This window comes from Lucilia sericata, unplaced genomic scaffold (genome assembly GCF_015586225.1).
Source record: "Lucilia sericata isolate MDLA Ls3-8-SP2 unplaced genomic scaffold, ASM1558622v1 Contig000216F_arrow, whole genome shotgun sequence".
NCBI classification, from domain to species: domain Eukaryota; kingdom Metazoa; phylum Arthropoda; class Insecta; order Diptera; family Calliphoridae; genus Lucilia; species Lucilia sericata.
The window spans coordinates 221,430-237,283 of NW_023994244.1; the positions used below are offsets into that span (position 1 = coordinate 221,430).

Here is a 15,854-nt window from a genome sequence, read left to right on the forward strand (position 1 = left end):
AAAAAATAAAATATGTATCTAAAACATCTTCTAAAAATCAAACTATTCCCTAAATTAAAAACATTTCTTTTATTTTTTTAGTTTATTGTAGATTTCATTCGTCATTTAGAATTTATTGAGAACAAAAAATGCCAGACTTATTTGTAAATACATTCGTAAATGCTTCAAGGCTTTTGAACCCGCCCAAAAAGCGTGGTAAACCTAGGGGCAGAAAACCTAAAGCTAAAAAACCTCCAGCATCGGTAATGTATGATCCTGTACCCCAAACATCTCTTAATCCACAAACACAATTACCGCCGCCAGCAACACAACCCCCACAACTTTACAACGATTATGTTAACGAATATCATCAGCAACAGATACCATATCAAATAGCACAACAATATAGCTTAGGCTACGAAGATATAGCAGGTATTACAAAGGTAAGTACTATTTTCTATTTATTGAGTATAAAAATTTATTGCTTCGTCAATCGTTGCGTAAATTTTGGAATAAAATTAGAAAACCAAAAGACAATATCGATTTGATCTCAAGAATTATTACGAATTTTATCATGTATTTCTGTTGTTAAATTAAATCTTCAATATTATATGCATATAGATTATATATTTTTACAACATGTGTAAGAATATATTTTTTTGTAAATCCAACAAATCCTTCCTTTTGACTCCTTTAATCTGTGTACTCTTTGCTGCTTTACTTCTAACTTTTATCTCGTTCGCTCTCTCTCCCCCTTGATTACCGCTCTAATCTTCCATGTGTCGACACAAAAAGTCTGCGGTCTGTTCTTCATTCTTTTCACAGGCTATATAGGCTTGTAAGACAATCTCACGGGGAAAACCTAAGGCCACTAAGCGATCAACAGCTTGTCTTTCATCTTCGGTTAGCACAATTTCCACAACGTCTTCTCGGGGAGCGCCGCCACCTCCTTCGGTGGCTTCTACACCAGCCTCCTCATTTATCATGGCGACAAATTCATCTTGATGTTCTCGTATAACGGCCAGAAGGGCGGGATTGGTTTCTTCAATGCGAGCTAAAACACTGCTTAACAGTTCGGGGCGTTGGCGAATTACGCGGCGCATTTGGTTAAAACGTGGATCCTCACGCAAAAAGTTAAGGGGATTTGGTCCGCCTGTAGGTGCACCAGGTGTTGGTACGGCTGCTGCTGGCTGGGCAGCTGGCTGTGGCATACTTACCATGTCTGGTATATCGGGTATGCCTTCGATGAGATATTCAATGGCGCGATCTGGATTATTAAAACTGGCCATTAAAGCTCGACGTACTTCGGTTTCTGGATAACCCATACTCATAATTTCCCGTACCATATCTTCGTTAGCAGCTGCCGTGGGTGAAATATCCAATACATCTAAAACATTACCAATTCCTAATGAGGGTTGAGGGGCTCTGCTGTCGGTTGCGGTGCCAGTGGAGGCAGCAGTAGCTGTAGCAGCCGTTGATTCTTTTTCCTTCTCTGGGGCTTTCTCTTCAGTCTTTGGTTGTGAGGCAGAGGCTGCACTAGTTGCTGAGGCTGTACTCTGTTTACTTGATTTCGAGCTTGCGGTTGTAGTTTTAGCTACATCTGGTTCGGCAGCTTTTGCGGCTGGCTGTGTTGCAGCTGCAGCAGTAGTGGCAGCGGCTGGTGTTGTTGTACCGGCAGCGGCTGCTGGTATTTTCTTGGCCATTACAACTAAGAATTTCCTCTCGTCGATACTATATGTTTTCAAGACATTATCATTGTCCAGCACACGTCCGGCATAAATCAATTGCTGTAGTTCAGGCTGCACACCTACTTCGGGCATTTTCTGCAAATGTGCTTTTAGATCCCAAACTGTTTTGGTGTCATCGAATTCAACATAAAATGTTTTCTGGTCGAGTGTTTTGATAGTCAATTTCATGATTACTGCTTTTTTTCTCTACTTTTAAAATTTTTCTTTTTTCCAAATGCTTGTTCTATTGCGTTGTTAGCACACTTTTTCTTTACAAAAACTCACAATTCGACTGCAATAATACACTCGTTTTTAGTCTATCATAAAATATTTTTCGTTATTTTGCACAAATAAACGATTTTTTCCAATGATTTTCACACAAAAATGACGGCAGCTTAAAATAGGGACGATGTGTCAGCAATTGTTTGAAAAACATATGTTTTTGACAATTTTGTTGTTTTCTTGTTGGTTTTCCTGTTTTTTTTTTTCGTTTTTGCAAATAAACAGAAGCAAGCGAGAAGAGAGTACTCAAATGTTTTTTTGCAACACTATGCCGTGCGGTTATCGATTTTTTTTTGCATTTTATGACAACAACAAAGTAGCCGAGTACAAACAGGGTTGTATTTTAAAAGTGATGAGTGTGAGAGCATTGCCAAGTGAGAATATTAATAGTGGTGAATTTATTTTAGTTCGTTTTTACACAGGAAGAAAACTCGAACTAAAATAGAACTGAACTAAACTAGAACTGAACTAGAACTGAACTAAAACTGAACTAGAACTAAACTAGAACTGAACTAGAACTGAACTAGAACTGAACTAGAACTGAACTAGAACTGAAATAGAACTGAAATAGAACTGAACTAGAACTGAACTAGAACTGAACTTAAACTGAACTAGAATTGAACTAGAACTGAACTAGAACTGAACTAGAACTGAACTAGAACTGAACTAGAACTGAACTAGAACTGAACTAGAACTGAACTAGAACTGAACTAGAACTGAACTAGAACTGAACTAGAACTGAACTAGAACTGAACTAGAACTGAACTAGAACTGAACTAGAACTGAACTAGAACTGAACTAGAACTGAACTAGAACTGAACTAGAACTGAACTAGAACTGAACTAGAACTGATCTAGAACTGATCTAGAACTGAATTAAAACTGAACTAGAACTGAACTAGCCGCCACAGGGACAGATTTATTGGCAACTACATCATGAGTTATCAGTGTCTAAACTCTATTTCTCACGGCTACAATCTAGATGTAATACTGTACAATACTACAACTAACAATAAAAACTATTTAAATTTCTCTTGTTTCGTTTTTTGTTAATAAGAAATTACCACCTACTTAACTTGCCACAACCGATACTAGCGAACTGTTGTCTTTTATATTATTTAACAACAACTTGAAAAACTAATCCTACTTGTTATGAGTTCCCTAAGCAAAATTCTCTTAAATTGACCACAAATCAAAATGTGTCATTATAATCTATTTTCGAAATAAATTCTAAAGATTAAATTTAAATGCGGTAAAGTTACCCTGCTGCAACATTACAACTACATATTTATAACATTTTGCTACTTTTGCATAAATATTAATGTATACATACATACATTTGTTAAATTCGAAAAACGAAAACAATAACCAGCAATAAATAGCCTAAACTGGTCCTGCAGAGTCATCAGGCGTTTAATCCCAATTTAGACATTAATTTTATTTTACAGTTTGTTTGTCGTTGACAAACCACTGCATTCATTAAGCACAAGAAGAAGAAGTGATCCCTTTTCACAAAAAAAAAAAAAAAAAAAAAAAAAAATCCAATGAATTTCGACCTTTTCTAATTAGGGGTTGATATAAAAAAATCACACGAGAAGTTGAATATAAAAAAAACAAGCAGTATGAATAAAAAAGGTATAAAAAACACCAAATTTACAAACAATAAGTTAAAGTTAAAATAGATTTTGAAAAAAAACCTTAAAACATTAGCCAATAATTTATGTTTTTTTCTCTAATAATTTCATTTTTGATTTTATTGTTAATATAAAGCTAAATATCGATAATCATTAGTTATAAGTATTATCTAGATTCTGCTATAATTTTCTTACTTATCTTGGTTGACCAAAGTTTGCCAATTGAATATGACACGTGTCAGAAGTGACATTTTCAGTTATAGTATGAAAGTAAACATATTTATTATGTATATAGATTGCAAGTATTTTCAATTTTATACATATTTTAAAGAAACTGCACCACTTTTAATTTGTTAACTTTTTTCCAAAACGCTAAATCTATTGTCTTGTTTTTGTCAGCGACAATTTAATGCTTTAAAATTTGTTTTCAAAATCAAAAATGTTTACAATTGATCAAATTACACAAAGGGTTCTTTTAACTGCAGTAACTTAGCTGTATGATTTCTTTATTTTTATGTATTTAATTTTATTGTGTAGAAATGAATTGATTTAGTAAAATAGGGACAACAACTTCAACTACAAGGTCTTTATTGTGTCCCTAAACCTTTTTTGAAAGTCATCTTATATCCCTGAATTAGGGTTCTATAAATCGACTTTCGAATAATCGAACAATCGACTTTTTGTCGAAAAAAGTCGAAAAGTCGAAGTCGACTATTTTGTTCCAAAAAAGTCGATAACTCGACTATCGTCTATGAAAAAAGTCGAAAAGTCGACTTTGTAAATAAAAGTCGAAAAAAGTCGAAAAGTCGAAAAAAGTTGAAAAGTCGAAAAAAGTCGATAAGTCGAAAAAAGTCGAAGAAAGTCGAAAAGTTGAAAAAAGTCGAAAAGTCGAAAAGTCGGAAAAAGTCGAAAAGAGTCGAAAATTTAAAAAAAGTGGAAAAGAGGTCAAAAACTCTAAAATAGTCGGAAAAACTCGAAAAAAGTAAAAAAATAGTCGAAAAAAAGTCGAAATAAATCGAAAATAGTCAAAAAGTCGTGAAAAATCAAAAAAGTCGAAAAGTCGAAAAATGTCGAAAAAAGTCGGAAAAAGTCGAAAAGTCGGAAAAAGTCGACCATTTATAAAATACTAAAAGTCGAAAAGTCTAAAAGTCGACTTTTAAATAAATGAAAAAGGTCGAAAAATCGACTTTTCATAAAATGGAAAAAGTCGAAAGGTCGAAAAGTCGACTTTTAACTAAATGCAAAAAGTCGAAAAGTCGACTTTTCGTTTCAACTATAGAACCCTACCCTGAATACAATCCCCAAACTAATATCTAAAGCATTTAAAATACATTAAACTGAAAATCCTCTGTTTGCACATCAAAACCGTCCACAGTTTCCTTCTCTAATCGGTACATAAATACGAATAAACTTACCGAACTATTTCGTATAATCTATATATTTTTTGTGGGTTTCCGCTAAAATTGCATCGTCGGTATAATGCACATAAGTTTCACTATCGGAAAGATAGGGTGTTATCTCCTTTCGTAATTCTAATTTCCCCCGAAATTAGTTTTAAAACAGTTTTGACTAAGAAACTCGAAAATGATCCTTTAAACTTCTGGCTAACTGTAACTATTTAACAATAAGGGTTGATTAACACATTCTCACACAAATTCTCAATGTTTCAAATATTTCCAATATTATTCTACTATTTTCTAACTAACATTGGTTATTAGATGTGATGTGAACAAAAAGTCATTACTATTAATAGTATTAAATACCACACACTTTTTTTTTATTATGAGCATCGAAAATGGGTGTTGAAGCATTCATCCTAAAGTGTTTTTAGATAAAAATCTAACACACGTTTGTTCACATGATTAAAATTTATTCAATTCAATAATTTCACTTGAAATAAATACATTTGCTCTTCAACAAACGTTTCAGTAAGACGAAGAATTTTCTTAAACACGTGCTAAATAAACTGCTTTTGATTTCCGTTTTAAAGTTTTTTAAAAAAGTAATTTTAAAAGAAATCAGCTAATTTCCGTTTCATTTTTTTAAAGATTTTTGTATAAAGGAAAAGGTTAAGAAATAAATCTTTCAACAGTTGGTATAATTTTAAAATTTAAACATGGGTTTTATAATTTAAAAAAAAAAAAAAAAACTAAACTTTTTCTTAATTTTATTTATTTAATGAACTCATTTATCTTAATACATTTTTTCTCGTTTTGATAACATTAGTCCCTTTTTTGTAACTCTAACTCATTCCTGCTTTCGTTTAGGCTCTCACTAATATGGTAATTAATATACAAGAGTACCATATTCCCCAAGAACAAAACTATTGCATTTAATATCACAAAAACCAAACAAACACCAGGAAAGGGTTGCCTGTTTTCTCAATGTCCTTAATGTGGTATGAAATACTAAAAACTCTAATACATTTTGCTTAAATCGTAAGTCACGTCTGCTATTTATTACATTGTTATAGAAAGTGACCAACTGCAATAAATCAGTGTATGTGTTTTGATTTTCTCTTCGGAGTTTCAACATTGCAGAGTCTGGGTAAAAGGGTTTCATTGTGAATTTCCCAAAGGAGTGATAAGTTAAAATTGTAAACAGCTGAAGTAAAAAAAAAAGAAATTCATAGCAAAGTCCCATTAATGAATGCTATTTCTTCATTTATTTGTTAGAGAATTTGAATTAAAAGAACATAAAATCATATAATTTTCTTGTCTATTTATGGGTTAAAAAATAACATTTTTTTGTGTGGAAATAAATCTTAGTTAAAAGTGTATTTTCTTGTTAAAAGAAAAAAGGATTTGTTTGTAGGACAAATGTTGATTTATTTAAACATAATGGAATTGTAAAAATTGTCCCGTATTGTTGGTTAAATATTGTAATTTGGTAAAATTTATGTGAAATAATAAGATTTTTTAAGAAATAATATAAAATTTGCGGTTGTTACAATCGATGACACGGCAGTCTGTCAAAATTTTTGGGCAAGGGATAGATAGCAGTCTACTCGGCATAATTTACATGAAATAATTTTGGCTGATATACATTGAGATGAAGTCGATGGAATTCCGATCTCGATGGAATTGGATCTGGCAGAAGTGTATGTACTTCGTGTTGCAAATTTGAGCTGAAATAGGCTGTAAAGCGTCCTTCGGAAGTTGCAAGTTGATAATAACAATTAGTTAGTTTAGTTAACTAGTTAGTTAGTTAACTAGTTAGTTAGTAAGTTAGTTAGTTAGTTAGTTAGTTAGTTAGTTAGTTAGTTAGTTAGTTAGTTAGTTAGTTAGTTAGTTAGTTAGTTAGTTAGTTAGTTAGTTAGTTAGTTAGTTAGTTAGTTAGTTAGTTAGTTAGTTAGTTCGATTCGTTTCGTTCGTTCGTTCGTTCGTTCGTTCGTTCGTTCGTTCGTAGTTCGTATTCGTTCGTTCGTTCGTTCAGTTCGTTCGTTCGTTCGTTCGTTCGTTCGTTCGTTCTTTCGTTCGTTCGTTCGTTCGTTCGTTCGTTCGTTCGTTTCGTTCGTTCGTTCGTTCGTTCGTTCGTTCGTTCGTTCGTTCGTCGTTCGTTCGTTCGTTCGTTCGTTCGTTCGTTCGTTCGTTCGTTCGTTCGTTCGTTCGTTCGTTCGTTCGTTCGTTCGTTCGTTCGTTCGTTCGTTCGTTCGTTCGTTCGTTCGTTCGTTCGTTCGTTAGTTCGTTCGTTCGTTTCGTTCGTTCGTTCGTTCGTTAGTTCGTTCGTTCGTTCGTTCGTTCGTTGTTCGTTCGTTCGTTCGTTCGTTTCGTTCGTTCGTTCGTTCGTTCGTTCGTTCGTTCGTTCGTTTCGTTCGTTCGTTCGTTCGTTCGTTCGTTCGTTCGTTCGTTCGTTCGTTCGTTCGTTCGTTCGTTCGTTCGTTCGTTCGTTCGTTCGTTCGTTCGTTCGTTCGTTCGTTCGTTCGTTCGTTCGTTCGTTCGTTCGTTCGTTCGTTCGTTCGTTCGTTCGTTCGTTCGTTCGTTCGTTCGTTCGTTCGTTCGTTCTTCTTAGTCGTTCGTTCTTCGTTCGTTCGTTCGTTAGTTCGATTCGTTCGTTTCGTGCGTTTCGTTCGTTCGTTTCGTTCGTTCGTTCGTTCGTTGTTCGTTCGTTCGTCTGTCGCTCCGCCCCCTGCCTTTTGCCCTCTTTCCCCCTCAATTTACCAGAAAACCTGGATATTAACAGAATACTTAATTTAAATTATGTACAAAAAATCAAAAAACTTTGCTGAACGTCTAATATTTAAAAAGTTGTTAACAACTCCAGCATCTAATTAAATTTGATGTAAATAAAAAGTAAATTTACTTAAAAGTTAAAATATTTTTTTATCAACATTTAATAACATTTTTAATACAAAATTACAATTAGTTATTAGATTATGGAAAAAACAGTTATGTTTTAATAACGCTACATTTTAATATACGCTTAAATTCACCATATTATTACACCACACTAAGTACTCGTCTAAAATAATACACCACCAAAGCAAAAATACAACACTACAAAGAATAATAACAAAACGTGCTGAACTGTCAAAATAACATTAAGTGTATGTGTGTGAGAAATTGCACGCCTGTTTTCGTTTATTTACCTGAAACGAAATTATTGTGAAATTTAGTAGTAAAATTAATTAAATTAATCCAAAGAATATAAAAAAATACAACATGAAATTACAAATAAAAACCTTAAACCAAAAATCTCTAGTAGTGGATATAGAGGAAACAAAAACAGTTTATGAACTGAAAAAGGAATTGTCACTGTATCCAGATATTGGTGTCCGGCCAGAATTGCAAAAACTAATCTATGCCGGTAAAATACTGGTCAATGACGATAAACTAAGTACGTATAACATAGATGTAAAGAAATTTCTGGTAATTATGATTCTAAAGCAGCCGGTGGAAGAGCCACCAAAAGCCGAACAACAAGCTGTTAAAGAAGAGACAGTTAAAGATATAGCAGCAGATAAAGTTAAAGAGCAAGAAAAAACTGAAAGTAAAAACAATGAAACTACTACTACCTCGCCGGCGACACCAGTAGCAGAAGCTGAATTCAAAACCCCTACAGCTCCAACGGGGGATAGTAAAAAAGATGAATTAGTGGCCCAGATTATGGGCATGGGCTATCCCGAAGCGGATGTAAGAAGAGCTTTAGCCGCCAGTTTTTATAACCCCGATCGTGCGGTAGAATATCTTATCGAAGGCATTCCCACCTCACCCTCTACACCAGAAGGTGAAAGTTATTCTGATACGGATGCTGACTTATCAATGACACCCTTTGAAGTGTTTCGTGGTGATCCCACATTTCAAACTCTACGCCAAGCCTTGCAACAACATCCAGAACTGTTAGATGCTGCCATACAACGTGTTGGGGAAACAAATCCCGAGCTATTAAATTTAATTAGTGAAAATCAACAAGAATTTCTTAGTATGTTGGTTGATGGTTCCGATGATGAGGAATACGATGATGATGATTTGGACGACGATGAAGATGAGTAGTGTGTAAATTGTCTAGAGGTAGAGAGGAGACTGTTAGTTGTGGTATTTCAAAGAAATACCAACAATAAAACAACTTGATGTACACCATGAAGTCAGAGGTGTAAAGGAATTGTTTAAATTTAAAAAAAAAAAAATAAATAGTTCATTTGTTATTTTTATTAACAAGTTATAGAAGCCATGAATTTATATGTTTCTTTTTTTTGTAAAAATCGAATAAATTATTAATAAAAAAATAAAAAACAATTTAGATGAAAAATTGTTTTGTTTTAGTGAACATTGCATTTTTTGCTATTAGTAGAGAAAATCAGATTTTAGTGAATGTTAAAATTTTTAGTGAAAATTGTAATTTTTAGAGAAAAATTGAGACTGCGTGAAAATTTAGATTTTTCGCGAAAATTTAGATTTTGGTGAAAATTGATTTTAGCAAAAAATTTAGATTTTTGTGAAATTTTAAAATTTGGATTTTAGTGAAATTTTGAATTTTTTTGCAAAAATTTTGAAAATTTAGTTTATAGTGAAAATTGAAATTTTTACAGAAAAAAATTAGATTTTTAATGAAAATTTAGATTTCAGTAAAAACTGTGTTTTTTCGTGAAAATTGTTATTTTCTTGTGAAATATTAAATTTTATTGAAAATTGAGATTTTAGTGAAATATTTTTTATTTTAAGCGAAAATTTAGATTTTAGGAAATATTGAATATTTTGTAAAAATTATGATTTTTTGTGAAATTTGTAATTTTTTGTGAAAATTTAAATTTTTAGTAAAATTTGGAATTTGAATTTTTAGAGAAAAATTTAATTTTTTAATTTGAAACTAGGGGTGTCCGGTTCGTGTTAAAGACCCTTGACTCTATAATCGCTTTAGCGATTTAGGTGTTATTGACTTAAAATTAAAGCTTTGACGCCATCTGTCGAACAAATTTAAAACTTTACAGGAAATCTTACGATCCCTGAAATATATCAGGTGCCTAGTTCCTGAGTTTATGGATAACGAACAAATATTAGTGAAAAATTTTATTTTTTGTAAAATTTTAAGATGTTTTTATATGTTTTTATAATCTAAAATTGATTCCATATTTCCAACACAAATCCTATTATGTTTAAGTTACAATTTCCGAAAGCTTATGTTGGTAATGAATGATTTAATAAAACTATAATTGATAATTACTTCCTAACCCCACTTTTTTTTTAAAAAAGGGGAGCGTGTCCTTAAGACATTAAAATTAGTTGAACATAATTGCATAAAATGAATTGGTAATTTTTTTCCAATTCTTAATTTCAAGCAACCACGTGCTTCAGGCAACAAAGCATATTAACCAAGTCCGGTCAATCAAAAAAAAAAAGAAAGATGCCATTTAATTACAAACTAAATTAATTGCTGCTTTTTCATAACCAAGGGATGGATGCTGCTCTAGCTCTTTATTTATTTTAATTGAAAAAGTATATTAATTCACCGAATAATTATAATATAGAGAAGTAAAAGAAAAGAAGCAAGGGAAACAAAAAGAAATGCAATCATGTGATGAGCTTGATTACATGCTGGCACGTGTGTAAGCCATTCGTTGCAAAAAATCGCACTCGTACTTGAGTTGAGTTGGAATAAATTTTTAAATGTTTCAATTTTCATTTCTACTACATCATACAGACAGACTTGTTGTGTTTGTCTTTTTCCATAGCTATCTCTCCCTCAAACTCATATTTGTTTCTCCAGCATGAAAGGCAATCAACTTGTGGCCTTTATATATCATTGTATTGCTTCTAACATTTTGCATCTTTGATACACGCGGATGAATTAAAATAATGCGTTTTTATATTTTGTAAGAGTTGTTGCTTTCAGGAGGTTTTTTTTCTTGTTGTTGTGTTTTACTTCAATTTTTGGTAGATTTTCCAAGCTTATTTGTTCGCATGTTTAATTATAATTAGTAAAGAAGTTGTTGTTTTCTTCCAACAACCACCATCATGAACATCATCTTCCCAACATCATTCCCATTCAAATTATCATCCTCATTTTCATTACAAGTCGTACGTACGTACATACATATTTATGTATGTATGTATTCCGTAGGCTGACATTTGGGCATAATTTTGTGTTCTGTTGTTCTGTATCTGTAACCGAGTGAGTGGCTGGTTTACCGCTGCTGCTGCTTGTTACTTTTGGTTTAAAAGATAATTATATATTGCGCTTAATTGAGTGCTCAAATGCGTTTGTTTTCAAAAGGCTTCATTTATAAATGCTTGTTGAGCAAATGGCACACTGGGTTTGTTAAGTTGTTGGCTAGTTGAAATTGAAATAAATTGTTGTAGAAAGGAGACACAAAAGATTGGTTTATAGAGGAAACCGTTCACTTGGATCGCTAGATAGGCTTCTCTGTGTTTCACGTAAAGTATCATACCTTAGTCCACAGGTGAGATAGGTGTCTATGTTCGATATAGAATCGAATCACTTTAAGACTCGCGTGAACAAATGTATCTTGCGAATGTCGATTATCGAGAGATCGTCCTTATATATCCAAGAATGGGCGGTACAAAATAGCAATACTATTCCTGACAATACACTGCAGAGGCTGAGGATGTTTCCTAGCTTTTCTTTTTCCTACTTATAGTGACACATTCTATAGAAGTCATTAAAAAAGAGATTTAAAGCGCCACCTATTAAACAGGTCCTGTCGGCACAACAATAAAAAATCGCTGACACTTCGTTCCGAGATAAATGAGGGCCAAGTCAACATTGTTATAAGAGTGATTTACTGTAAGAAAGCGTAACTACGACCGTAGCGTCAACAAGTAAGAAATTAGAGTCAGTTTCTGAAAGAAGCTTGGAGGAATTATGGACCGATCCTCATATAGTTTGGTGGATTGATTTATGATAACATAAAATGTATTTATGATGAATTTCATGTCGACTATAGTCATTTTAAGCGAATTGTGAACATTTAAGACATTTTCTGAAGCGGTCTTTGTATGGGGGCTAGAGTCAAATGAGGCGTGATCATTACAAAATTCATCAGGGTCATCAAGGCTGGTATAAAACTAAGTTGTGCCGCTTTTTATTGAAGTACGAGTATATTAAGTATAATAATCAGTTCAAAATCCCTATTCGGAAGGTTTAGTTGTATGGGGGCTAGGTGAAATAATGGTCCGATATTAATCATTTTCAATAGGTTTCGTTCTTGGTACAAATTTCATTGAATAACCATCAAAATTGACCTGTAGATTGATTACAAGGTTTACATGGATGGACGGACATAGCTAAATCGACTCAGAAAATGATTCTAAGCCGACTGGTATACTTAAAGATGGGTATAGGATCAATATTATTGTGCGTTACAAACATCAACACCAACAGGGATGATTTCGAATCTTCTTCTCAATTTTAAAATTACAAATCACGAAGCAATATCAAAGATTCTACAAATTTTATCTTGATCGATATGATCCCGGACCGAAGCTTCGCAAAGTTATTGATATATAGTAACTTTGCAAAGCTTCTCTTCGGTCATTCTCCTCAATGATGCAAAACGTCTTGAGCAAAAATTCTATGATTTTTTAAAAATGTTATCTTGAATAGTATGATCCTGGGCCGAAGCTTCGCAAAGTTATTGAAATGTAGTTACTTTGCAAAGCTTCTCTTCGACCACTCTCCTCAATGATGCAAAACATCTAGGGCAATTGAGAAGTGATAAAATTTTATGGCCCTTTAAAATCGCATAAATTCATCTAAAAATATAAAGTTTTACTAAAATTCCCAATTTTCACAAAAAATCTATAAATTTTACCAAATATCCAAAATTTCACTAAAAAATACCAAGAACAAATGTTCACTAAAAATCCGAACTTTCACTAAAAATCTAAATTTTCACTAAAAATCCAAATTTTCCAAATCTTCTTTTCACTAAAACTAAATGTTTTTCCATAAAATCAAATTTTTTATTTTAATTTGTACTAATTTAATAATGTTGCATGCCACAGTGATTCCTACATACGTGTAGTTAAGTATGATTCTCTTTCATTTTTTTTTTCTCTGTTGTTAATTATTTTAATTGAAATGTTCTTTATGATGATCATTTAATGTATTAGATTGTGGCAAATTAGTAAGATAAATGATGTTGTATTAAAACTGATGGGATACCACCACACAGCAACTTTGGCCAACCATCCATCCATTCATTTATTTATGCGCTTGGCGTTGGTTTATTCTTTCAGTCATTTATCCAACCGAGTACAACAACAATAAACTGTAATTGTGAAAAACTACACATGTAATGAATTCACATTTATTTTAAATGTAATTAAAAGGTGAAAAAATGTAGATGAAAACATTTCGTAATGAAAATTATTTTTAATAAATTTAAAATAAACCGTAACAACAACACCAACACCCACCCTCCCCTTTGACAGAATATTTTGAACTATGAGAAACCTTAGCATAAAGTCGAAGAAGAAGACAAATGCTGTGAAAAAATTGTTTTTCAAAACTGATGGTGTGAAATGAAATCACAGTGTTTACATCCATTTGACAGGTCATTAGACAAGTCAGACCACAAAGTGGTAGTTGCTGGTTGTTGCAGCATAAGAAGCTAGTAAATGCAATTATTAAATTTCCATAATCTAAAAAGGATTTGTATTTCTGTTACTGATAAATGATAAACTGTTAAACTAAACAACCACCCCTATTTTAGGAATATTTCTTAAATGAAGGGGTTAATTTCTAAAAGCATAAACACCATCCTTTTCTACTTAAAAAAGCAAATATTATTGTTATTGTTGTTGCTTTTTTGCAGGTTTCTCTTATTCGCCAAAGCCATTAATTAAAAGCTTAAATGACTGATTGATTAAAGCGCCACAATAACAAAAAGTCCTGTTAGTAATACTAACAAAACTAAAACTACTTTTTTTCTTTCTCTCTCTCTTCCTCACCTTCTTGATAGCTAATTTATAAACTACCTGTCAACCATTTCTTTGCTAAATGTCAAGTTTTTTTGACAACAACTTGTGTGTAAATAAACAACACATCCTTAGTATATAACGTTTTATATACTTTAGGTTGTTGTTGTATGTTTGCTCCTCCTACACATTAGGTGCTATTTTATTTGCGCATAACTGTTTGTAGTTGTTGTACTCCTGTCTGTAGGCTCTTTTGTTATTAACTCTATGTTTAAATATTGCTGCGGCTTTCCTTTTTGGCCAACAACCAATGAAGTTTTATTTCCTTTCACTCATACACATGCGGTTAATACACTTTCACAAACAGTTAACATAAACAACAACCCCTAAAGCACCGTTTTAAGAAACATTATTGAGAGAGATAGCTTAAGAGTGTGAGAGGGAGTGTTTGTATTTTATAGAAATTATTTAAAGAGAGAGCGAAAGAGATTGTTGTATTCATTTAACACGTGTTAAGGGTTCATTTTCTCATTGGAAAGTTTATTTGTTATCACAAGAGAGCAAGTATTTGGGTAATTTACTTAGACTAGAGGAGTCTGGTAAACTGGTTTTTAGAACTGTTATAATCGTTTAAAAAAATTTTTGATTTTGGAAAATGGGTTCATGACAGCATTGGGTTAGTACTCTCGAAAAGTCAATCTAAGAAGCTATAGAAGCTGCTGAAATAACCAGTTTAAGAGCTGGCAACCTGGTGGGACACATGAGTATTATGAATACATTTATGATTGATCCATGTGTATGAATTCCAGACTGTGGATCAACAGTTCTGTGGCTACACAGAGTCTTTGAGGTTCTTATACCAATAAGCGGCCCAATGGGTTAACCTAACTTGGTGGAAAAAACATGCTGATCAAATTCAATAGAATTTATCGTCTCATTTCTGTTTCCATAACGGGGGCCATGAGATGTTGTCCCACCTCCTTATAAAGGATGAGGCGCGCAAATCTGGTCTTTGAGGTTATTATAGCAATAAGAGGTCCAATGGGTGAACCTAACTTGGTGACAGGAATGGTTCAAATAGATAAATGGGAACACTGTAGCGGGAATATATGGCCCAAATTGAAAAAAAATTTTCTCCGCCACTCGGGATTCAGACAGTCAAAAAGCTTCATAACGCTAAATAAAGGTAAATGTCAAAAGTCGCTTAACAAGAGTGATCAAAGACTACTAACGGGACTTTATATTGGACACTGTGGACTTAGATACTACTGGCACATTCTGGGCAACAATGTGACGAGGTTATGTAGATTTTGTGAATTGCTGGGTGAAACCTTCTAACATGTGCTTTGTAACCGTCAGTCACTATGGCCACTTAGAGCGAGTATTCTGGGAGGCTCATTTGTATCGCCGAATGAAATATTAAACTCTCACCTTCTAAAACATTAATGACTCAGAACACATATACCTCAAGACCAAATTTTGTCTGTTGTGCGATCGAAAGACTAATCGAAATGGATATATTCTACATGTAAGTTGCGATAGTGTTTAAGAGAATCAATACAATAGGAATCTACCCCGTTTTTTTGCCCTCTCTCAGATTCAGTGTAGATGCTGCTTCTGAAATCAAGTACGAATTGACCTTAAATTAAGTCCATTTTGGAATTAATTTAATATCTTACATTTTTAAATCAATCTTATATTTATCATAAATCAAAACTGATTCCATTTTAGATCAAGAGTAAATGCTGTTTCTGAAATAAAGAACGAATTGAGCTTAAATTAAGTCTATTTTGGAAATAATTTAATCTTACATTCTTCAATCGATCTTATTTCTATCATAAATCTAAACTGATTCCA

At 32.9% G+C, this 15,854-nt stretch overlaps 3 protein-coding genes across 3 annotated transcripts in view; 2 read left to right on the forward strand and 1 right to left on the reverse strand.

The window, feature by feature from the left end:
- LOC119602245 (LIM/homeobox protein Lhx2) overlaps positions 1 to 15,854 on the forward strand; it is a 90,225-nt gene that overhangs the window by 6,487 nt on the left and 67,884 nt on the right. The window contains exon 2 of the mRNA XM_037953658.1: positions 82 to 422. Within this exon, the coding sequence (XP_037809586.1) occupies positions 129 to 422 (294 nt within the window). The 5' untranslated portion in view covers positions 82 to 128. The remainder of the gene's footprint in view (positions 1 to 81; positions 423 to 15,854) is intronic.
- Positions 519 to 2,232, reverse strand: LOC119602244 (UV excision repair protein RAD23 homolog B-like). The gene has a single exon (XM_037953657.1). It carries the CDS (start codon positions 1,893 to 1,895, stop codon positions 747 to 749), a length of 1,149 nt encoding a protein of 382 aa, XP_037809585.1. The 5' UTR covers positions 1,896 to 2,232; the 3' UTR covers positions 519 to 746.
- Positions 8,151 to 9,353, forward strand: LOC119602247 (UV excision repair protein RAD23 homolog A-like). Its single transcript, XM_037953659.1, has one exon. The coding sequence runs from the start codon at positions 8,283 to 8,285 to the stop codon at positions 9,111 to 9,113; it is 831 nt and encodes a 276-aa protein (XP_037809587.1). The 5' UTR covers positions 8,151 to 8,282; the 3' UTR covers positions 9,114 to 9,353.